Source organism: Rhinolophus ferrumequinum, chromosome 9, assembly GCF_004115265.2.
Source record: "Rhinolophus ferrumequinum isolate MPI-CBG mRhiFer1 chromosome 9, mRhiFer1_v1.p, whole genome shotgun sequence".
Taxonomy (NCBI): domain Eukaryota; kingdom Metazoa; phylum Chordata; class Mammalia; order Chiroptera; family Rhinolophidae; genus Rhinolophus; species Rhinolophus ferrumequinum.
Genome location: NC_046292.1, coordinates 32,417,238 through 32,442,052, shown reverse-complemented (window position 1 = coordinate 32,442,052; position 24,815 = coordinate 32,417,238). Strand labels below are relative to the sequence as shown.

At 37.4% G+C, this 24,815-nt stretch overlaps 3 protein-coding genes and 1 long non-coding RNA gene across 5 annotated transcripts in view; 3 read left to right on the top strand and 1 right to left on the bottom strand.

Moving 5' to 3' along the window:
* Window positions 1-10,807, top strand: part of IPP (intracisternal A particle-promoted polypeptide) — a 30,679-nt gene extending 19,872 nt beyond the window's left edge. For both annotated transcript variants that reach the window (XM_033115127.1, XM_033115128.1), the window contains exon 9: window positions 8,695-10,807. In XM_033115127.1, coding sequence (XP_032971018.1) covers window positions 8,695-8,919 — 225 coding nt within the window. In that variant the 3' untranslated portion in view covers window positions 8,920-10,807. The remainder of the gene's footprint in view (window positions 1-8,694) is intronic.
* Window positions 10,808-10,942: 135 nt separating this feature from the next.
* Window positions 10,943-15,864, bottom strand: TMEM69 (transmembrane protein 69). The gene is made up of 3 exons (XM_033115130.1): window positions 15,744-15,864; window positions 14,163-14,301; window positions 10,943-13,012 (listed from the first exon to the last, which is right to left on the bottom strand). The coding sequence occupies exons 2-3, from the start codon at window positions 14,202-14,204 to the stop codon at window positions 12,302-12,304; spliced, it is 753 nt and encodes a 250-aa protein (XP_032971021.1). The 5' UTR covers window positions 14,205-14,301; window positions 15,744-15,864; the 3' UTR covers window positions 10,943-12,301.
* On the top strand, window positions 15,661-16,731 carry LOC117027405 (uncharacterized). Its single transcript, XR_004423906.1, has 3 exons — window positions 15,661-15,793; window positions 15,987-16,027; window positions 16,684-16,731. It is a non-coding gene; the product is annotated as an uncharacterized LOC117027405 (long non-coding RNA).
* A 601-nt stretch (window positions 16,732-17,332) lies between these two features.
* Window positions 17,333-24,815, top strand: part of GPBP1L1 (GC-rich promoter binding protein 1 like 1) — a 56,134-nt gene continuing 48,651 nt past the window's right edge. The window contains 1 exon segment of the mRNA XM_033115129.1: window positions 17,333-17,485. The gene's annotated coding sequence lies outside the window, so the exon portion shown is untranslated.

Sequence of the window (24,815 nt, the reverse complement as noted above, 5' to 3'; positions counted from 1 at the left end):
ATATCTTTGTGTTATTGATTTCTAATTTAACTCCATTATGACAAAAGAGCATACTTTGTATGACTTCTGTCTTGGTAATTGTTTCATGTGCGCCTGAAAAGAATTTGTATTCTGCTGTTGTTCAGTACAGTGTTCTATAAATGTCAATTAGGTCAATGTAGCGTTAGTCAAGTCTTCCCAAGTCTTTCCAACTTGTCCAATTGTTTTGTCAATCACTAAGAAAGAAGTGTTGAAATCTCCATCTATAATTATGGATGTGTCAGGTTTTGCTTCATATTTTGAATCTCTGTTATTAAGTCTGTACACATTGAGATTATTATGTCTTCTTGATAAATTGATCCTTTTATAGTATGAAATGTTTTTATCGCTGATAACCTTTGTTCTGAAGTCTACTTTGTCTGATATTAATGTAACCATTAATGTAGCCAGCTATCTTTTGATTAGCATTTGCATGGCATATCTTTTTGTCCTTCTACCTAAAATCTATCTATGTCTTTACAAACTGCATCTCTTGTAAGATAACATATACTTGTGGTCTGTTTTCTTATTCAGTTCGACAATCTCTGACTTTCACATGGGATCTTTAGAGTTTTTACTATTTATGTGTAATGTAGTTACAGATGTAGTTGGTTTTCAGACTTCTATTTTGTTGTTTTCCTTTTTATTCTTTGGTCCTTTTTCCTCCCTTTTCTGTCTTTATGTTGACTGTTTTAATATTCCATTTTCTTTTATTGTCCAATTAACTGTATCGCTTCACCTTTTTTCATAGTGGTTCTTTTAGGGCTCATATTATATATTATATACGTTTACACTGTAAGTATATATATAAACGTATATATAAAAATATATATAATTTTTTTAAAAGATTTTATTGGAGAAGGGGAACAGGACTTTATTGGGGAACAGTGTGTGCTTCCAGGTCTTTTTCCAAGTCAAGTTGTTGTCCTTTCAATCTTAGTTGTGCAGGGCACAGCTCAGCTCCATGTCTAGATGCCATTGATAGTTGCAGGGGGCGCAGCCCGCCATCCCTTGCGGGAGTTGAGGAATCGAACTGGCAACCTTGCGTTTGAGAGCCCTCACTCCAACCAACTGAGCCATTTGGGAGCTCAGTGGCAGCTCAGCTCAAGGTGAGGTGTTCAATCTTAGTTGCAGGGGGCGGAGCCCACCCTCCCTTGTGGGAGTTGAGGAATCAAACTGGCAACCTTGTGGTTGAGAGCCCACTGGCCTATGTGGGAATCGAACCGGCAGCCTTTGGAGTTAGGAGCACGGAGCTCCAACCGCCTGAGCCACCAGGCCGGCTTATATATTTTTAATGTATCAAATCTACTGGCCCCGTACTTATATATTTTTAATGTATCAAATCTACCTTCAAATAATATTATACCACTTCACTTTTAATGTAAGAAACTTATAAAATCACTTCCATTACTGCCTTTGTGCTATTATACATTTTATGTCTGTATATGTTATAAACCCCATAATACATTGTTATGTTTACTTAAACAATTATATTTAAAATACATTTTTAATGAGAAAGTCTTTGATGATTATGCATATATGTATTATTTCTAGTTCCACTTATTCTTTTATGTAGAACTGAGTTTCTTATACCATTTTCTTTTAGCCCAAAGAACTCCTTTTAATACTTCTTTTAGTTCTGCTCTGCTGGCAATGATTCTCTTAGCTTTCATTTTCTCAAACTTTTTCCATCTTCATTTTTGAAGATATTTTGCTGTGTAGAATTTTAGGGTTTTTTCCCCCATCACCTTAAATGTGTTGTTTATCTTCTTGCTTTGTTTCTGATTGGAAGTCAGTAGTCATTCTTATCCTTATTCCCCCTGTATGTGTCTTTTTTTCCTTTATCAGCTTTTAAGATTTTTCTCTTTATCATGGGTTTCCAGTAATTTGATTATGTGTGCCTTGTTGGAATTTTCTGTTTAACTTTGTCCGCTTTTTTATTTTAATATAAATTTTATTGGGGAATATTGGGGAACAGTGTGTTTTTCCAGGGTCCATCAGCTCCAAGTCATTGTCCTTCAATCAAGTTGTGGAGGGCGCAGCTCAGCTCCAAGTACAGTTGCCGTTTTCAATGTTTAGTTGCAGGGGATGCAGCCCACCATCCCATGTGGGAATTGAACCTGCAACCTTGTTGTTGAGAGCTTGCGTTCTAACCAGCTGAGCCATCTGGCGGCCCCTCCGGAAGCTCAGCAACAGCAGCTAGTTGTCTTCAATCTAGTTATGGAGGGCAGAGCTCACAGGCCCCTGTGGGAATTGAACAGGCAACCCCGTTGTTCAGTGCTTGAGCTCTAACCAACAGAGCCATCCAGCCACCCGACTTTGTCAGCTTTTAAGGTTTTTCTTTGTCAGCTTTTAAAATTTTTCTATTTATCATGGGTTTCCAGTAATTTGATTATGTATGCCTTGTTGGAGTTTTCTGTTTAACCTCCTTGGAATTCATTGAAATTCTTTAACCTGTGGGATTGTAGCTTCCATCAAATTAGAATGTTTTCAGCCATATTTCTTAAAATATTCTCCTGATCTCTTTCTGGAACTCCAGTAACATGCATTCAAGACTACTTCATATTGTCCCACAGATCACTGAGGCTCTGTTAATTTTTTCCCCATCTTTTTTCTCTCTGTTCTTCAGTTTGTTTTTGTTTGTTTTTATTTTCCATTTTTATTGAGGCATAATTGACAAATAAAAATTGTGTATGTTTAAGATGTACAATGTGATGTTTTGATATACCTATACATTGTGAAATGATTACCATACTCAAGCTGAATAACATATCTGTCACCTCACATAGTTCCCTTTTCCATTTTTCTGGTTTCCATTTTTTTACATTTTTTTGGTGAGAGCATTTAGTATGTGCTTTCTTAGCACATTTCAAGCATATAGTATTATTTACTGTAGTCACCATGTTGAACATTAGAGCTCTGGAACTTATTCATCCTGTATAACTGAAACTTTGTTCTCTGTGCTTCAGTTTGGATAGTTTCTCTTGCTGTGTCTTTAAGTTCAGTAATCTTCTGTGGTATATAGACTTCTAATTTGCAGTGTCTAATCCCCTATAAGGAATTTTTCATTTCAGATATTGTGTTTTTTATCGCTAAAAGATCTTTTTATTTGTTTGTTTTTTGTCTTCCATTTCTCCCCTCATCATATTAATATTTCTTTTTGATCCTTGAACATATTTATAATATCTCGGTTTTTTAAATTTGTTTTTCAGTTACAGTTGACATATAATGTTAGTTTCAGTTATGTACAACAGAGTGATTAGACATTTATATACTTTATGAAGTAATCACCACAATAAGTCTAGTACCCATCTGTGACTGTATATAGTTATTACAATATTATTGACTGTATTTCCTATGCTGTACTTAACATTCTGTGACTATTTTTATACTGGCAATTTGTACTTCCTAATCCCTTTCACCTTTTTCACCCATCCCTGCAAAGCACCTCCCATCTGGCAACCATCAGTTTTTTTCTTTGTATCTATGCATTGTTTCTACTTTGTTTGTCTTTTTTTTAGATTCCACATATAAGTGACATCATACAGTATTCGTCTTTATTTGTCTGACTTATTTTGCTTAGCATAATACTCATCCATGTTCTCACACATGGTAAGATTTCATTTTCTATGGCTGAGTAATATTCCACTGTATACATGTACCGCATCTTCTTTTTCCATTCGTCTATTGATGCACATCTAGGTTGCTTCCATATCTTGGCTGTTGTAAATAATGCTACAGTGAACATAGAGGGGTGCATATATCCTTTCAAATTAGTGTTTTCGATTTCTTCGGATAATTACCCAGAAGTAGAATTGTTGGGTCATATGGTAGTTCTATTTTTAATTTTTTTTCCATACTATTTTCCAGGGTGGTTGCACCAATTTGCAATCCCACAAACAATGTATGAGGGTTCCCTTTTCTCCACATCCTCACCAACATTTGTGATGTCTTATTATGGTTTTGATTTGCATTTCCCTTATGATTAGTGATGTTGAACATCTTTACATGTGCCCTTTTGATGTGTTCCCATCATTCCTTCAGCATTCCTGTACTTTCTGACATAATACAAATTTTCACACTGATCGTGTCCTTTCTTTGCTCCTGCCCTGGAATCAGGTATTTCTTCAAGAAGCTCCAGTTTCTCTTAGTGAAAGACAGTAGTTAGAATCCAAGATCCAGATACTCAGAGTACTCATTGCTACTGGGGTATTGCTGCTTCTAGACACTATCAGTAAACAGAACTAGAAAATATGTATCCACGCACATTTATTTATAACTATTCCTATATCTATCTGTGCACATATGTTATAAAAATATGAGGTTATGATAGCTCCAGTTCCATCCAACAGCTTAGATTATTTCATGTTTTTCTGTGTTTGTAAATACCTTCTCTGTTAGTTAAAAACTTAGCTCCCATTATTCTTAATATGTTTACTTATTTGTTCATTCCATTCACTTATTTGTTAAATGAAACCAATCTCCCTGTCACACCAGCTGTCTTCTCCACCTGCCACCTCTGCACATTACCCATCCTGTCACTGCCCATGTGAGCTTTCCAATGTTCCCTCATACCCTCGGTTACTGGGTTGACTCAATTATGCTAGGGAGGGAAGAGAAGAGACAGATAGGGAAGGGTAGGTTGTAACTGTTCTGTCATGTATTTGTTCATTAGTCCATTTATTCATTCACAAATACTTACAGACTTCTTAGTATGTAAGTATAGATCAAGCACTATTCCTTGGGAAATAAAGGCAAACTAAACATACAATGCCCCAGCTCTCAAGGAGCCTAAATTCTAGTGGAGAATATAGAGAAATAGACAATTACATTACAATTTGTTAGGTGCTGTGATCATGAAGTACAAGATGTGTTATGCCATTGACTAATAAGTTAGACCAATCTTTTTCCAAATAAATTTCCATGAAATACTGATTGTTTCTGTTGTTAATAGGAATTAGGTAACATGGGTTTTCCTGGTCAATTATATTGAGGGAAAGTTGGATTAAACAAAGTTAAATAAATTTCTTTACCACAGGACTTCTTTACACCATGTAGTACAATTATAAACTTTGTGAATCTTTATGCTAAGACTCTCAAATTTAATTGACCACACAACCCTTGCTTTTGTTTGTGAAACATCTTAGGAAAAAATATTTCAGGAAACCTATTTTGGTAAATATGGACTAGCGTTATTTGAATTTTGTGGTTTTTAAACTGCTTAGTGGTTATTAAAACTGTCAAAACCTAAAGATTTTCTTTTTTTAAAGTAGAAAGATTTTTGTTAACAGCTTTATTGAGAATATAATTCACACACCAAACATTTGAGTTGTTTCAACTTTTTGGCTATTACAAACAATGCTACTATGAACACGTATGTGGACATTTTTGTGTGTACATAGGTTTTTGTTTCTCTTGGCTGTCTATGTACCTAAGAGTGGAATTGCTGGATCACATGGTAATTTTATGTTTAACTTTATTCGGGACTGCTAGATTGTTTTCTAAAGCGACTACACCATTTTACATAACCACCAGCAGTGTATGAGGGTTCCAGTTTCCCCACATCTAGTGCTTGTTGTTACTTGTATGTTTTTTTATTTTGATTATAGATGTGTCCTAGTAGGTGTGAATTGGTATCTCACTGTGGTTTTGATTTGTATTTCCCTGATGGTTAATGATATTGAACATCTTTTAATGGGCTTATCAGTCATTTGTATATCTTTTTTGAAGAGAAAGCTGTTCAAATTTTTTTCATTCTAAAATGGATTATTTGTCTTTTTATTACTAAGTTGTAAAAGTTCTTTATGTAATCCAGTGCATGTCCTTTGTCAGATAAATGATTTGCAAAATTTCTCTCCCATTCTATGATTTCCTTCACTTTATTGATGGTATCCTAGGAGCACAAAAGTTTTTAATTTTGATGGCTAATTGATTTTTTTCTGTATTAGCTTGTGCTTTTGGTATCATAACTAAGAAACCATTGCTTAATTCAAGATCATGAAGATTTATGCCTTCACTTTTTTCTAAGAGTTATAGTTTTAGCTCTTATATTTAAGTCTTTGATTCATTGTTAATTTTTGTATATGATGTGAGGTAGGGGTTCATCTTCATTCCTGTGCATGTGCCTAACAAGTTGTTCCAGCAACAGTTGTTAAAAAGACTATTCTTTCCCATCGCATTGTCTTGGCACCTCTGTTGAAAATCAGTTGACCATAAATGTGAGAGTTTATTTGTGGACTCTTAATTTTATTCATTTAGCTATCTATGTCTATCCTTATGCCAGTACCACATTGTCTTAGTTACTATAGCCTTGTAATATATTTTGAAATCAGAAAATGTGAGTCCTCCAACTTTGTACTTCTTTTTAAAAATTGGTTTTGCTACTCTGGGTCCCTTGAATTCCATATGAATTTTAGGATCAGCTTATCAATTTCTACCAAGAAACCACCTGAGTTTTCATAGGGATTACATTGAATCTGAAATCAATTTGGGGAGTCTTGCCATCTTAACAATACGAGGTCTTTTCATCTTGAACATGGGATATATTTCCACTTATTTAGGTCTTCTTCCATTTGTTTCAACAGTTAGTTTTCAGTTGCTTATACTTAGTTAAATTTATTCCTGAGTATTTTATTCATTTGATGCTATTGCAAATTGAATTGTTTTCTTAATTTTATGTTCCAATTTTTCATTGCTAGTGTATAGAAATTCAATTGATTTTTGTCTATTGATCTTGTGTCCTGTAACCTTGCAGCATTCATACTCTTAACAGTTTTCTTGTGGATTCCTTAAATTTTCTATATACAAGATCATGTTATCTGTAGAGATCATTTTACTTTTTCCTTTCCTATCTAGATGCCTTCTATTTCATTTTCTTTCCTAATTGCCCTGTCTAGAACCTCCAGTACAATGTGGAATAGAAGTGGCAAGAAATAAAAAAAAGTTGAGGAAAAAAAAAAGTGGCAAGAGTGCAGTCCTTGTGTTGTAAAGCATGATTTTGATTCTCATTTCTGACAAGTTTTAAACTTTAGTGATATTTCAAATTCCTTTTACTTTCTATATGATTTTGTTTGGTAATATAAAAAGTGAACTTTCTGATGGCACTTCCTGTTGCTCATTTTTCTATGTGGCTAGAAAGGAATAGATTTTTGTTACAAAGTGCTTATCATTAATGAGTTATATTGGTTTTTCATGCATAAATCTGAAATGTTGTTACTACTGTGTGCTGAAGTCCCACATTATAGATCCAAACCTAAAGATAATGTAAAACATGTTTCTGGTTTTATAGAGTTTATTTTGAGGTGACTCAGGATAAAAAGCAAACTATAGTTCTAATACACTGATAGCAATGAAAGATAAGCATTATAGGATGAGCCCCACTCTTCCCTTATTCTTGTCAAGAGCCATTTTTGTGGGGAAGCAAGGTTAGTTTTCCCAAATGATAAACATACTCGTAACCCCAACATCCTAATTTATCTTAATCAGCTATAGGTATTTTTGTGAGTATATCTGTCTTTTAAGTTATGTTTTTACAGCTATGCTAACTTTGGGGATGTGTTCTGTGATTTCAGAGAATCAATTAGCCTTCAAATTTAATCTGTTTCTTTAATTCCAAAGGATTGTCTCTGACTTTAGTATTTCAGAATTTAATTTAAGTTCAGACCAGCAAACATACATTGACTCTCTATAACATGCTGGTGCTGTACTGGATACTGGAATGTGAAGCTCACTAAGTTCCTGTCCTCAAAAAGTTCACTTTCTAGCATTGACCAATAATCATTGTTCACTTCTCATGATTTTATAAACTTTTTATCATATGCTTTATTTCCAGGTTCTTTCTTCATCTGGCTATTTGCTTTCTTCTTTCTTGATTATTTCCCAGGACATTTATTGGCTTTCCTATTTTCTGGGTCTAGACATTTTCCCTGGAGTAGGACATTACAAGTCATTTTGGCTATAGCAGCTTACTGAAATTTCTTCAGGGAACAATGTATACCAGGAGTTAGCAAACTTTTTGTTAAAGGGCCACATATAATCTCTTCTTTTGGAATCTTTTTAAAAAAATAATATTTTAATATGGAAAGATCATTCTTATTTTGTAGGCTTATAAAAATAGGGTATATTTTCCAATCTCTGATCTATACTTTCTGAAAATCACTAACTCCACTAGATGGTCCTTGAAAAAAGGATTCTGTGGTCAAATAAATTTGGCAAGTGCGTTTTGCTGTATCCCTCTCCTGAAGATTTATAAGGCTCGTTAACATCTCAAAGATTTTTAAAAGCCGTTTTGTATACTATAATATATATGCATATAAGCTCTTTTCTTGGAGCTTTGTGGATTTGTGTTTTCTATGTGTGTGTGTGTATACATTACCTACTTATATTCCATAGAAATAGTTTCTCAGAATGCCTGCCTATGTAGAATTTCTAGATTATGCCCTGGTCGTTCATAATTTATAATTAATTACAGACATATTTTTCAATTAATTTTTCTCTAAATTCACTGCTTTGTCTACAGTACTTGAAAGTTTATTTAAAAATATTCTATATACTGATTTGACTGGATTGTGAGTTTGAAATTTAAACACGTAAAAAGAACCAGGGTATCTGATTTCTCAGCAGTTTTTTCTATTACCATTTTATGACACTGCTAACTTTTTTTTTTCTCTTAACCAGGAAAAGTGGGTTGAAGTTGCCTCAATGAAAGTGCCTAGAGCAGGCATGTGTGTGGTGGCAGTCAATGGGCTTCTGTATGTTTCTGGAGGGCGATCTTCCAGCCATGATTTCTTAGCTCCTGGTACCTTGGACTCAGTTGAAGTTTATAAACCTCATTCAGATACATGGACAGAAATTGGTAACATGATCACTAGTCGTTGTGAAGGAGGTGTTGCTGTACTATGAAATATAAACCATAAGAGAGCACAAGAAAACATTTTGATAATACAGGATCTGACCTTTTGCAAATCACACATGTATTTGGTGGTAGGACCCTCTGATTCTATTGAGTTTTCCATGTGTTTGGTAGATAAATAATTAAAGAATGATTTTTCTAAGAATTTGAGTGAGAAGGGTTATGGAATATACATGTCCTAAATTAATAAATAGCTCACAAAAAATTGCCAGGCTTACCAACAGAAATGCTATTTGTGCTCTAGAATTGTCCAGTTAGGAGTCCTATTTGTAAAAATGATTTGCTAGAAGCTTCTTGGCAAATAGGGGTTTCTCAGTGAAATTCAAGCTATAACATGACCCGTATGTGATATAAGAGTATCAGTAAGACAGGTTAAAGGTGTCTGTATATTCATGATTCAACCCAGAGCACAATTTTCCATGGCCATAGTTTAACCTACAGAGAAAAGCAGTGAAACAACTTCCTACTTTGATGCTAGGAGTCTTCACTAGCCCCAAACTTTTTATTGGCAGCAGATATACTGGGAGGGACATGTAGGAAATATCTAGCTATTTATATACAGAGGTAAGTTTTCACCTATTGATAACAGCATAAAAAAAGCTTTTGCTCACTTATGTTTTTTGTCTTGATGCTAAGAATGCAAGTAATTAATAGGAAGTTCTTAGTGATAGTCCATTAATGCAGTTGGATGATGTAATGAGTGATAGAGCTTAGATGGTGGTATGCACTTAATAAAATTCTTCCCTATTTTCTAAATAGTCACCAAAAATATCTGTTTGGCTTTGGGAAGAGGGACTTTTATTAGCTTATCAAGCTTTGTGAAATTTACTTGTACTTGGGCAAGAAGCCTAAATATGAGCTTATTACAAAGCTGCTTACTGCCTGGCTTGGAGAAGGTGGAATTGTAGATACGTGTGAAACTTCTTAGACACTGACTTATAAGATAAAAGGTTTCTGATCCAAAACTGTTCCTCAGAACTTCTCATTTTCCCCAAGAAGCATTCTAAAGAATTGCTCTCTGTCTAGTTCTGAGAGGAAGATTCTTCGTGTACATCATCACTTTTAAGTTATTTCTACTTAATTTAATATTAATTAATATTAAAGAGCCATTTAATATTAAAGGTCTTGCATACATTTATATTTACCTAGCTGATTCCAGGGTTTTGTTTGTATATTCCCAATTTCCCCTTTTCTTTACTAAAGTCCTTCAGTATGTTGTTGTTGTAAGCATCAGTACCTTACTTAGATAGAAATACTTTGGTAAGCATTAAAGACTCAGGTAGCATTCATATCTAGAATATTTGAATTGGCCCACAAGGACTAATCAGCTCTAATGAGTCTTTTGGAGCAAAAATTAATATAAGACCAGGTCTTATTTTACTACATATAATATAAAATTATATGACCGGGCATAATATATAAGACCGGGTCTTATGTTAATTTTTGCTCCAAAAGATTTATTAGAGTTGATTGTCTGGCTAGGTGTTATTTTCAGAGAAACAGGGTAGTTACAGAGAATCTGCATTCTGGTTCAAGAGATTTACAAAATGCTCCTATAATTTCTCATTTCCTGGCAACCTAAAATGGCACTGTGAAGGGAGCCATTCTGTACTGCTGTAGCAGCAATGTAATGTCAAGACAATCAGTGTTTGGGCTTAATAGGTCCAGACAATCCCTGAAAATAGGTCATTGTAAATATGCTTGTTATTTCCTAGGTAATGACAGATTGTTTTTTAAAAAAATGTACTAATAAAGTATTTTGCTTTTTGCTTTTCCTTCTAAGAAATATCTTCTGAAGAATACGAGCTTTCTTTCCTTTATTATCAGGCTGTAGTAAACTATTCTCTACATTTAATAAAGGATCATGTAGTAGTTTCAGCCACTGGCTTTAATTGGTAAGCTTCTCCATGATCAGAACAATGTCTAGCTTTATGGTGTTGTGTTTGTTTGCACAGGGCTGCTGTAACAAAGTACCACAGAAATTTAAACAACAGAATGTATTGTCTGTTTCAGAGGCTGGAAGTCTGACACCAAGGTGTTGGTAGAGTTGGTTCCTTCTGAGGGCTAAGAGGAGAGATCTGTTCCAGACTTCTCTTTGGCGTATGGCCATCTTCACGTTCACATGGCATTCTCCCTGTATGCGTGTTCGTCTCTAAATTTTCCCTTGTTATAAGACCACTAGTAATATTACCTTACAGCCTACCCTTATGATCTCATTTTAACCGTATTACCTCTGTAAAGACCTTATCTCCAAATAAGGTCAAATTCTTATTGGGAATTAGGACTTTAATACACAATTCAACCTTTATTAACAGGTGTACCACTCTCATACCTTAAAACAAGGTACCTCTCTAGATGCTGATCTCTTCGTAGCAAGAATCACTAGAGTGGAAATCATATGTATATAATTTACTTACGAAATTATATATTTGAATACTTATACAAAGATAACACATACCACGAGTTATCATTTCCTGATTTATATTCTTACACTATTTTAAAAAGCTTGTTTTTTAATGAAACTAAGAATCTCAAAAGATGCAGTTCTCAAGTTAGAATCCCAACGTGATACTTTTGCTGTTTTAAAAAAGCTTCTCTGTGAGCTAACATGTAAAACTAGATAGCCCCACTCGTTAGAACAATCAAGATGGCTCCAGCTTGACTTTTCCAAATTTGTATGTACTAGTGGCTTTATTCTTTTAAATGTGTTTGACCAGCTGGTGTTGTTTGGTTATAAGTTGTGTCTATACTCTGCCAAATACCCTGATAAAAACTGGGAAATGTGTCCAGCTTTTCTTTAAACATGATTTCCCCTTGTGACATTGCTCCCAAATGACTTTAGAGCCAAAGATCCTTTCAGCTCATATAACTAGGTTATATGCCAGATAAAATGAGCTTGGAAATGCAATTCCCAGGGACAACTGCAATGAAAACTCCACCCTGAAACCACCTATTATTTTCAGACATTCATGGATGTGAAGTTTTCCTCTTGAAATAAGAGAATGTGTGTGTTTTTACAGTGATCTTAAGGCTCTAGCAAAAGGGATTTTTCATCTTTTTTTATTATCTTACATTTTTCAAAGTAATTAAAACATTGAAATATTTGAGTGGACAACTATAGAATTCATAAAAAGATCGAATGAGAACTGTAACCTAATATGACATGAAAAAGACTTGTTAGGGATTTTCAAGCTGTTGATCCCGTAATTCCTATGAAATAAAGATTTCTAGAAATGAAAAATAATGTGAAGAATAAATTACCATTGTTTGGAAACAAAGAGCTAAACAACAGAAGTAGAAAAAAAGAGATGCAAAACAGCCTTTACAAGGCTTGTAGCCAACATGCTAATGTCATCGACAGTAGTTTTATATTTATTCCACTTTACCAGGTCTCTTGGGTCCTTTCTCTGGATAAATAACTTTAACTAATAAAGTGATTACAAATGATAAAAAGGCCACTAAAGTGACTACGATCCTCAGGGCTTTGAACCAATTGGGGTAATGTGGCAAGAGAAAAAGTTCAATATGTAATGCTGTCCCCAAACCTATTATTACTGTTACTATAGCTTCACTGAGCCTTTCAGAAATAAGGAAGGCAAACCATGAAAACACAACAGGAGCTGTGCTATTAGCTAAATTGAGGAAGTCTGGTTTAGCTGGACTACCTTCTGACAGAGTAAAACCCCATCTGATCCCTCCCAAGAAAGATAGGAAACTGGCTCCATAAGCCATCTGAGTAAAAGCTAATATGGGGATATAACTCTTTGTCATTACCATGAACAGCGGTGGAGCAATGAAGGGGATTAGACCTGCCAGAATTATGTATAATGCTGGCTTCGGGCTGTCAGGCAAGTAAGTGATGGTTTTTGTTGGCCTGGATGGAAGTACTTCTTGCTTCTGCTTCTTAAAACTGCATGGGGAAGTATGATAGTATTGTGTCTTGCTCATACAGACTGGAAATGATGAGAAAGGCCAAGGTCTCAGAAACAAAGGTGGAAAGTTCTGCTGGTGACATGTCTTAAGAGAAAGTGTTTCTATTCTCCTGCTGGTTCCTAGTCCAACTGTGAAAGGGTACTTCAGCATCTATAGAGAAAATAGAACCAGAATACAAAAAAAAGATAAAAAAAAAAAATCACCAAATGTTTTAGTTAATCCCAATCTAGAACAATATAAAAACAAAGTGCTTTCTGTTAGCACATCGAACTTTACAGTAAGGTTGGACTATAGGGTGATGTTACTGCTGGCTAAGACTACTAAATGGCTATACAACATGTAAAAGAAACTATTGAATAGAAACCAGTGATGTTTTGGCCTACCACTAATCTTTTCCTGTGAGATCAATATCTCAGAGGAACAGGTAAAGACTGGGTCTTTAGTATTTGGCATTCTAAACTGCCCCTTCTATTTATAAATTGCAAAAGCAGCCGCATTAATTATTGTGGGGGAGGGGGGATGCTGTTGCATTTAGAGAAAAGCAATCTACCTTCCAATTTAGCCTAATGGACACTGCATACTTTTCATAGCTCCATGTCTCTGCCTAGAATTCTAGCTTACTACTTTTCTATCTAGGGAACTTGTCTTTCAAAATTCAGCTTGAAACTTTCTCCAATCTGATTTAGTGCTCCTATAAGTAAGTACCCTATGCGCACTTCCGTTATACTTCTCACAGTGAATTAAAATTGTGTGTTTACTTATCTGAGTAGCCAGAACCATTTTTTTTTTTCTTTTGCCTTAAAAAAGAAATCCCCAGTGCCTTTCCTGGTGCATGGCCAAAGGAATAACCTTTCCTGCTAATTCTGTGCTTTAATGAGCAGATTCCAGACTTCAACTAGTAAACAGATCATCAGTAACTCAAAAAGTGTTTGATGAAAGAAAAAATGAAACAGTTGTTTAAGAATCTTGGTAATTCTTCAAAATGCTAGGAATGATTCCATTTTGGGGCCTTTTTTTTCCTTTTGTCTAGAATGTTCTTCCCTGAGTTACCTCCATGGCCCATTCCATCACTTCTGCCCGCCCTACTTATAAGTGCAATCCCAAGTCTATTGTTGGCTATCCTCTTTCCCTGCTTTATAGTTCTCCACAGCACTTAGCACTTGACATATTAAATATTTTACTTATTTTTGTATCCCCCCCTTTGAATATATGAGGATAAGGATATTTTTTTTTTCATTGCTATTGCCCAGCCAAGCCATGCCTGGCAAATAGTGCTCAAATATTTGCTGAATAAACCAACCTTTGAAGATGCGCGAGAAAACTTCTGGATGAAATGAAGCATACTGGGCCCTAATGAAGTCTTGCTCACGAAGATGCCAGGCAGTTCTGATTAATGTATTTTTACAGCTAAGTGGAAAGGCTGAGTCAGAAGCATGTTGCTGTGTACAAAACAAGATGTCACTTAATTATTTTCATTTTATACATAAATTTTTAAAAGTAACTCATGAGATTTTCTTCCACATAGTTTCCTTTGAAAATAATTATTGTTTAAAAAAAATCAGTAAATAGATACTTTGCTTCTCTGAAAAGAAAAGAGTAATGCACAGAGAAGATCTGGATTTTACAGATAATGTCCATTTCCCAGCTGTGTGATCTTGGGGAAATTGTTTCCTTGAAGTGCCAGTTTTCTCATCTTTAAAACTAAAAGTCATAGCCTCTCTGTTCTCTTTTCTTCCCCTTAGTTATCTATTTTTTGGCTTAGGAGTTTACAGCTTAAAATAATGATAGTAACAATCAATACAATTTAGCTGTGAACCAGACACTGTAACTATTTTTATATGAATTAACTCATTTAATACAATACCTTATCAACTTGGTGCTGCGAAACTATAGCCGGTTAAGTTAGAGAACAGACTTGAAGTCAAACAATCTGAATTGGAATCCTGGCTCCATCACTTATTAGCTATGTGATTTTGGACAAGTTACTTAATCTTGCTATCAACAGTACACTCACCTTTGAAAATAAGGATTATAATAACTACATAGAGTCGTTGCAAAAATTAAATGTTAGTACATGTACAGAGCTGAGAACTGTCCCTGACACAGAGTAAACATTCAAAAAATGTTAGCTATTATTCCTTCCTTACACAAGAGGGAATGGTTATGAACCCTGCCTAATATAAGCAGCCAGAAAGTGGCTCAGTGAGAATATGAATCCAGATCTGCCCTACACGAGTACCATTCTTAACCAGGAGAATGAGGGGTCTAAAAACTCCAAACCCCACAGTTGCCGCTTAAAATTTTTAATGAACTAATTTCTTTATCACAGATCTTAGGGCTGGGTGGAAAAATCCTGTATGACAGTCAATGTCTTCGTAAGTAAGTAGGGAGTTTATCAAGGGCCTCTGAGTAGATCTTAAATGACACCCACCAAATACCTAGTGACTCCCAGACACATATCTGCAGGGCCCATACACCTTTGCTCAGAATCACCTGTGTAAGGGCCCTCCGCACCATCCCACTTAAAATTGGCGCTCTTTCCACCTTCGGAATTCCCTATGCACTGTGGCATGTGTCTTCCAACTCATGGGTATTAAAGCGAAATAGCCTAAAGCTCGGGGATAGCTAACTGGTGAGAAAATTAAGGACAAAAGACCCAAGGGTTAATCTGCTCAATTCAGGCGACATCGTTCAGTAGTTCCACTACCCCAAAAGAAAAAGTTGCAAACTGCAAGCCTCAGGAACCTGAGGAAAGGGGGTGGAGTCTGGACGCAAGGATCCTCGGGAAACTGCCTAACAAAGCCCGCGGCTTCGATTTATTCCTAACCCTAACTGCCCCACGTCCCAGTCTGGCACCTCCGGCAGCTACCCGGATACTTACCTGCCAGCCTGGCGCCCGGAGAGGGAAAGCTAAACTGCAAAAATATCCAGGTACTCATGAAAAGGCACTTCCGGCAAGTGGGGTTAGAGAGTCCTCCCACTTCCTGACAATGGAAAAAAATGAGTCCGGGTGGGGACTTGATCAGCGTTAAGTGGTTCCCAGGCTGGGCTTTACTCTCCTAATTCTAGTGAATGCCGGTGTTTGAAGAGTAATCCGAACGGTCCTTGCTTCTCTCTATTCCAGGTTTCCCAGCCAGCAGAATCTGCCCCGCAGAGTTCGGGAAGGTAGAGTGCAACCACTGAAAACACTCAGAATGATGGTGGTGGGGGAAGGTTAGAGAGATTTTGAGTGTAGGCCAAGTGTGATTTGGCCAAATTGTCATCTCTGAAATTCCTATTTTGCATAACGATAGTGTTTCTAGGATAGAGGGGACACATCACTGCGCATTAGGGTCCTGAAACTAATACTGTTTAAGAAATAAAAAAACCTTTCTACTTCCATTCTCTTTGCTGGGACCTAGAAGCTTCATTAAAAAATGAAGAGCACAAAGGACAGGATTTTCACTTCCATGAAAAATGTGATAAGAGGCTTGGGCTTGTAGGGGGAGGGGGTCGTTAAGTTAGATCATTCCTTCTGCTCTAACTTGCATTTTTTGGCTATGTGACTTTGGGCAAGTCCGTTCTGTGGGCATCCATTTTAGTCTATCAAAGGAAACAGTACCAGGCAATTGGAGTGGCCTTCTGAAAACAACAAATAGGAAAACAAGGGGCTCACGTTGGCCAGTTCCTCTATTCCTCCGGATTCTAGGTAGCCTAGTTTCCTGATTGCCGGCCATCATGTGGTTTAGCTACCCGTGCAGGAAGGGCTCACAGCGAATTTTTCGTAATAGTAACCACATCTAGTCGCTACATGCTTTCACTTTTATTTCCTTCTGTTATAGCAGCGCCAGCGCCCCTTCTCGTCGTGCGATATCCCGTAAGACTTTGGGGCGGCCAAGGCACTGAGGCCCGAAATCCGCCCTGCGCTAGTCTGGGTGATTGACGCCAGGCGTCGGGTGGAACTACCACTCCCAGCGGGTAGCGCGTCGGGCTCAGCCGCGCAGTTCGCCAGAGCCCGGCCGTGTGGCCCGCTGGGGACTGGAGTCTTAACGACACGGACACTCGAGGGAAGGTGAGGAGTCAGATACCACATGCTCCTACGAAACCAGTATGCTAGTACTTGTAGAGGTAGTTGGGGAAGGGTGCTTGCCCACAGGTGGGGTATGGGAGGGTGCAGCACGACGGGACAGGGAAAAGCGGGCCACACACTCATTAACACGCTTCCAGGCCCTAATGTTCGGCGGGGAGATAGAAAGTGGAGTACCAAACCCTGCTGGCCGCTGCTTGGAGCAGAGATCAAAGGAGCAGGGGGCAGGGCAGGGAATAACCGCCGTTCACGCGCCCGAACGTTGGCGTACTGGGGCGCCGGCAGGGTCATCCGAGTAGGGCGCATGCGCGTGCGCCCCTGTGGGCGGTAGGAGTGGATGGGCGTGTGTGAAGCGGGGTTGGACTGTGGGAGGCCGGGCTGATCGTCGCTCCTCCCCCTCCACCCGCTCTGCCCCTCCTGGGCGGTGTGGGCCGGGCAGCCATTTTGGGAAGAGCTTTGTTATGGTTGTGGGCTCTCCGCCTCTGTGGGATCAGGAAGCTGGGGGCGCGCCCTCAGACGCCGCGTCTGGTCCCTAGCTGTAGCCCGGCCGCTGCCCGGTGAGTGGGAATTCGGGACTACCGGGTAGTAGGGGATCTACGGTTTTCCCGGAGCGGGACTCCGCCCGGTGCCTGACCGGCCGGCTATTAAAACAAGTTGAAGGAGGCTCTCACACAGGTGGTTGGGTATATGTCGGCCCGTGGAGGGGAAGCGGAGCCCACGAGTCCTGTGGTTCGCACCCGGCACCTAATTTCACGCGTGGTGCTTTGAGCGCGAGCGTCGCCGTGTCTCTGCCAGAGTGCTCCTACTTCAACTTTGGTCAGCGGGTCGAAACGCTCACCTGCGGCTCTCTGGCTCCTTTCCAGGCGTTTCGGCTTGTTGGTGGTTGAGTGACTTGGTTTACGGGTTTCTTTTTCTTTCCTTAAGTTAGAGCCAACGGATTTTTTCCAATGAAGGAAAATCTAAGGAGGAAATAATCGTGTAAGTCAAATGTGGGGTATCTGAGGGGAAAAGGACTTTAACCCCCAACGTTCCGGTTCTCCTTGGTAGCGAGGTGTTTTCGTTGATTTAGATTAAGTCTGTCTAGCACCTACCACCCTCCCACCCCCGAAAAAAAGCTGGTCGGTCTTGAAATGTTATAACGAGGATTTTTTTCCCCAGTTTTAAATCTATCTCCCACCCCCCCAACCCCGGTGAAATTCAAAAGAAAGGCTGAATCTAAAATGGCTGTAGCTTGGGGAAGTGCCCTGAGCTTCGGTAACTTAAATACGTTAAGATGTCTTAAATTTTTAGTTGTTTCTCCTACGGGGACAATAACTGATTCTTTTGATCTTTTGGTCTTCTTGCAATAGATGTCTTGTCTTGAAGAGTCCTTGCTAGGTGAAGACAAAGGTGAGGCTAAAGAAGTTTGCTTATTCCAAAAGTTTACATAAGAGTGGGTGCGGGGTTTGTTTGTTTGGTTTTAATTGCTTATAGTTTTTAAATTGTGCTGTGGTGGTAATTTTATCAGCCAACTTTGTGCTCCGAGGTGGGTTTGTCGTATTTGTTGAAATATTTGCTCTTAACTTGGATATTTATTGCTTAGGAAAAAAACGGACTTAATGGTGGCTCATGTTTTAGTTTAGTAACCGAAGTCGCGTTCCTGTGTAAATGCCATCTAAAAGTAAAGTGGTTGGTAGTCTTCAATAGACTTAGATTTGTGATTTGGTGTACTGCTGGCCTTTTCTAAGGTCTTTTATGTGTACTACTTGAAAGGGAATCAGTGCTGTTAAGTTTGGGATATTTATTAGAAGAGTAAGGTTAAGATAAGTGAAAACAAATTTTAGATGTAGAGTGTCTGTTGTGCGCTTTTAAACAAAAGCCGTCTTTTTGTTTGCCTTTTTTTTTTAACCACAAGATCCAGAAGTTTAGCTGAAAACAAAAAGAAAGGCATAGAATGGAAACCAGAAACAGTTAACTTCAGTGTTTGGGAAGGTGCTTGAGTTTCAAGTTGCAGTCTGTCTAAAAGATAAAATAATAAAATGCTAATTGTGAATGAGAACTTTGGGATTAACGCTAAAATAAACTGTCATCTTCCCTATGGAGTCAGTTTCAATTTACCTTCCTACATTCTTTCAACACCAAAGTTTATTTTTGTCAGTTCCCCTAGGATTTTTTCTTCTTATTTTGGTGGTTTTACAAGAAAAGAAAACCATTTAAAGTGCTTTATAGAAATTACAAGTCAGTTTCTTTGTGTTTTGCCATCGTTGTCTACTGGACTCATAAACTTAGGTGAGACTTTAATCTTTTTTTCAAGGTACTCAAAAACGGTTTGTACATATTTGATATAAATATTCTTTCAGTTAATTCTGGATAGTATCTTATCAGAGCTCTTGAAATTTGGGGTGGAAGTGTTAGTTTAGGAAGCCTTTTTTATTTTGAATGAATTTAACCAGTTTTCTCCATCAGTGGCTGTTTAAAAGCTTGGCTGAGGAGGGCACATACAACCGTTTTAATAAGTTTTGGATTATAAGAAATCTGGGGCACACTTCTGCTTATAATTCATTTTTAAATGAGCAGTTAAAGATCAAACACAATTCTGAATCAGACTTCGGCAGGTTGCGTATCTTTGTTTTATGGTTAAGTTGTATACCCTTAACAGTGATAACTCGAATGTGCCAGGGACTCATGGTTGCTCGAAGTGCTTTCTTTATATTTATTACTTTATTACTGCTATGAGGTAGATATTGTTTTATCCGCATTTTTTAATTGGGGAAAATAAGTCCAGAGACTCATCCAGCTAGTAGGTAGCAGAGCCTGTATTCAACCTAAGCAATCTGTTTCTACGTCATTGTGCTTAACCATTATGGCTGCTGCCTTGAACCTTGGAAAATGAGGCTGTCAGAAAGATGAGAGACACAAAAAATGTTTAATGGCCCCGACTCAAAAAGTAGTTTATGGAAACGGTAAATTTTGGTGTGTGTATTTATCATTTTTCAAATAGATGGGAAAAAAATCTAGATGGTGCATAGATAACATGGTACCTCATAAATGACTATTAGTTCCATTGTCTATGATTTAATATGTGGTTGTGCTGAGACCTTGCTGCTCAAATCACTTGTAAATCAAACTCTGATTTTTATTTCTCACTGAAATCTGTCCCCCCAAAAACTGACTACAATCAAGCTTGAAAAATAGTTCAGTTAGGGGAACTGAACTTCTTTTGTTCAAAAGTATATCTTAACTAATAAAGTAAAATGTTGCTAATTTTACGCAAATTGAATTTGTATAGGTGATTTCAAATATTATAGGCAAATATTTAAAGAATTCTCATAATTATTTTCCTTTTCTAAGGCAAATAGCCTTTACTTGATCTGTTGGACAAATTATTTTTCGTTTTTCAGACAAAACAGGCCAATCATTCTCATTTTAAGAAACACTAGAAGCTGTACTGTGGTGCCAGTTTCAGTGGGCTAGGGGCTAGAAATACCTAGATGACCATAAAACATTCCTGCCACCAAAGAACTTACTAGTAGTTCAACAAATATGTGCAAAAATAACAACATGGAAAGTTGTCTTTCTTTAAGGAGTTGGTTTTTAACCTACTCATTAAACTTACCTTCCTTCCTTATGATACTACTACTTTGCCTTATATTAACCACCAGGATAAAGTTTTAGTACACTTTGAGACCAGTAGGTCTATTTGTGTGGACTGTTTTGTTTTCAAAAAATCGAATTCATTTAAGTTTGGCTATACTTTGAATTTAGATTGCAAACTCTTGTTTCTGCTGATTATAGGTTTAAATTTCATTATAGGAAAAATTTTCTGAATCATTGCTATCCTGGAAGTTTATAAGTATGTCGAATATTTAGTTTGGGAGCTCTTTAGTTAGTTAATTAAAAGGTAGAGCTAGTCCAGTGTTCCTGCTATGTGTTTATGAATTATTAGGTCTATTTTTTAATTACCCTGTTTCCCCGAAAATAAGACCTCGCCGGACCATCAGCTCTAATGCATCTTGTGGAGCAAAAGTTAATATAAGACCCGGTCTTATATTATGCTATTTAAGACTTGGTCTCATAGTAAAATAAGACCGGGTCTTATATTAATTTTTGCTCCACAAGACGCATTAGAGCTGATGGTCCGGCGAGGTCTTATTTTTGCGAAAACACGGTAGTCTTACCAAGTATGATGGGAATGGTAGTGGGAAGCATTTATTGTGGGCTTCATAAGCTAGAGGCTGTAATAGAATGCAATATATATAATCTCATTATTTCTTAAAACACTTTAAAATATTAGATATTAACCCTGCTATAAGTGAGTGTACAGAAATTCCAAGAAGGTAAGTAATTTGCATAACATTAGGAGAGATGGGGATTTTGGCAGCTTTATCTGATTCCAAAGTGCTGTTCCCACCACATCAAGTAGAAAGATAGTATGGTATGGTAATTAAGGGCACCAACTTCATAGCTTGGGTTTGAATCTCAGTATTGCCACTTACAGCTTTATGACCTAGGGGGAGGTGTAGGTGAGGTTTCTGTACCTGTTTCTTCCTCTGTTAAATGGGGACAATAGTATCTTCTCATAGGTTTATTGTAGTTAATAAGTGAAATATTTGTAGAGTTCTTAAAACACTGCCTGACAATAACAAACACTTCATAATTGGTAAATAAAATATATTAAATTTCTTTAATGACCATCTGATCGAGTGAAATTTAGTGAAATCTGAACAGATCGTTGTAAATGGAGTTTTTTTGTTTTGTTTTTCTTTCTTAGATACTACATTTCTGTTGATTTTTCTGGTTTATTGGAATCACAATCCAGGTCCCACACACTGGAATTGACTGATGTTCTTTCAAGTCTCTTAATTTGTATGTTTCTTCTGGTTTTTTTCCTTGCACTTTGTTGAAGAAACCAGGTCATGTGTCATGCAGAGTTTCCCACATTTTAGATTTTCCTGATTTCCTGTTAATTGGTAGTTGGATATAGAGGCTTGGATTGAATTTTGATTGCGGGGGAGGGAGGAGTGCATAGAAGACTAAACTTCATAGGTGATTCTGTGGGTTTGGGTTGTTTTTTTGGTTCAGTGGTTCTCTGTATCTTTTTGTGGCAGTTTCTCTATTGAACAGCATAGAGTTATTGTATGAGTTATTTGCCCTCCTTTCATATGCTTGTAAAATGGAGATTTGGTTGGCTCCCAGGCCCCATTTAATATTAACTTTTCAGGTAGTTTGTTTTCGATCCTTTTTTCTTTTTAGTATATATTTATTGTGTTATAAAATTGAGCTAAGTATGCTGGGTTTGCATTGTTTTGTTTTCTGGTTTTGGTTACTAGTAAATAGTTTTTTCAGCTTATTTGGTCTGAAATTTTCTCTTGTCAAAACTGCATTTTCCCCCTATTGTTTATCCTCCCTGCCCCCTACTGTTAAAAACATTTTATTCTTAACATTTACTGTGTATTCACTTGGGGCAGCACTTCTTCCCACCCCCACCACCCCCAGAGGAAAACATCCTGGCATTATTCTTAACACTTGATATATATTCAGTCGTTTAATCATCAACTTTCTAACAGTCTCCAAGTTACAGATAAGAATTTGAAGCAAAAAGGTGAAGTGACTTGCCCAAAGTAACAGTTAGTAAATAGCAGAGCCAGCTAGATCTAGCGTCTGTTGTTCTAACTTAAAAGTAATGTTTGGATGAGAAGCAAAGTTTATTCTTGAGATTTTTAGAAATGCTTGTAAGTTAAATGAACTTGAAGTAAAAATGTATGTCTTGTGATACTGTAGTCACTATGAAATCTTAATTATAAAAACTTTAGTTTTTTAAATGTGACAAATAGCCTGTTTACTTATATTCATAGGGAATTGGGGCCTTTTCAGGTCAGTGTAACTGCCAATATTTGATAAAAGTTATCACTACTGAATACGTAACTTGTTTGTAGTGTGGCTGATATACTGACTTTTGGAGCAAATGCTTTAAAAACATTTTTCCTGGTTCTGAAACCTTAGTTTCAGATATTTGTATAAATCTAATTCATTTAGTTATCTGAATCTTACAGCCAGAATTTAATCTGTCAGATTGCATTAGCTAATGTACTTATGTATCATACTACTCTTATTCGGAACTATTGATTTCAGTAAATTCCATTTCTATTAGTGAGATAGTGAGTGTTTAGGCATGGTTGCTGCAAGTGTTTGTGACCTTTGACAAAACATTGGAACGGACATTAACCTGAGAACGGTTACATATATTAGTCTTTAAAAATTTTGTACTTTGTGAAATTACTTTCAGGAAATGTTTTCTGGAGCAGTGAAGCAGAAGAAGGTACAATGATTAGTTTATTACTAATGAAAAAGACTGAAAGGCTTCTTGTGTTGGACATTCTATTAATTGGACTATTAAGTGGGCCTTTGTTGTTCCTTTTGTCTGTTTACCATTTTAACCACTTTCCTATATTGCCTTTTTTGTGACTATTAGTGGGAAAGGAAACTGGAAAGGCTGTGTGCATGTAACTGTATGCATACACACATACACATATCTTATGCTTTCTGCCCTGGACTCCTGGTAGCTGTGCGGCTCAAATACACTTGACTGGGGACTTGGATTTGGAATGAGAAATGCAAAGAAGCAAGGACAGTTCCAAATCCATTTCATTGTCTAGTGGGGCAGTTTCCTAAGAGACTCTTCCTGTGGTGTGACCTTGGCTGGTGGTTTTGACTAAGCTTTACTTGGTTTTTGTACCTTTGCCAAGTCAAGGAGGCTCTCATTCATTCTCTGAATTCCCAGTATCTGATAAATTTCTTTTCTGCTTAGTCTACCTAAAGATGGTTTCTCTCAGCCAAGGACCTTGATTTGTAAAATTGGCTAATATAGTTTGCTCTTCCTAGAAGATTTTGTTTGTTACTGTCTCTATTTAAGGGTCTCCTAACTCATAAAGTGAAAAATTCCCATGGATGTCTTTTTTTTTTTTTTAAAGATAATCGTAGACAGTAATTTTCTTTTTGGGCCAACCCGGTGGCTCAGGTGGTTGGAGTGCTGTGCTCCTAATACTGAGGTCACAGGTTTGATTCCCACGTGGACCAGTGAGCTGCGTCCTTTACAGCTAAGATTGTGAACAACAGCTCTTCCTGGAGCTGGGCTGCTGTGAGCAGCTGGGGGTTGGCGTGAGCTGCCCTGGGCTGCTGTGTGCCGCCATGAGCTGCTGGCAGCCAGCTTGAGTGAAGCAGCCCACCAATGACTGGCAACCGACTGCCTTGGGACGGGGAGGTGGGGGGGGACCCAAGGCTCAGAATACCAGCATGGGCCAGGGAGCTGTGTCCTACACAACTAGACTGAGAAACAACGGCCTAACCGGAAAGGGGGAAGGGGAGGCGGGAGAAAGAGGGGAGGGAAATTTTCCTTTTTAATCCACTCCCAGTTCTTAAAAGCAGTACTCAACCTTTTAAAGTTTATGTGGGGAAAGGCCTGGGCACCATTAATTTATTAAAGATACCTGCATGATTCTGTCTTTTAATAAGTCTTGTATTATTACAAAAGTAGTATATGTGCTGGGTAGAATATTAGGATATAGATATGAAAAATAAAAGCTCGACATTCCCATCATCTAGAAATTGCTGTTGTTAACAACTTTTGGTGCATTTTTTCCCACATCTTTCTCTAAGTGTATATATATGTCTTAACTTTTATTTATTTTTTAAAATTCTTTTATTTATTTATTTTTATTTTTGGGGAAGGGGAACAGGACTTTATTGGGGAACAGTGTGTACTTCCAGGACTTTTTCCAAGTCAAGTTGTTGTCCTTTCAGTCTTAGTTGTGGAGGGTGCAGCTCAGCTCCAGGTCCAGTTGCCATTGTTAGTTGCAGGGGGCACAGCCCACCATCCCTTGTGGGAGTCTAACCGGCAACCTTGTGGTT

Excerpts from the sequence above, each read along its gene's own strand:
- TMEM69 (XM_033115130.1), bottom strand. The coding sequence starts at position 14,204 with ATGCTTCATTTCATCCAGAAGTTTTCTCGCGCATCTTCAAAG. Across the intron at positions 13,013-14,162 it reads TTTCTCGCGCATCTTCAAAG|ATGCTGAAGTACCCTTTCAC; the intron begins GTTGGTTTATTC and ends TTTTCTCTATAG.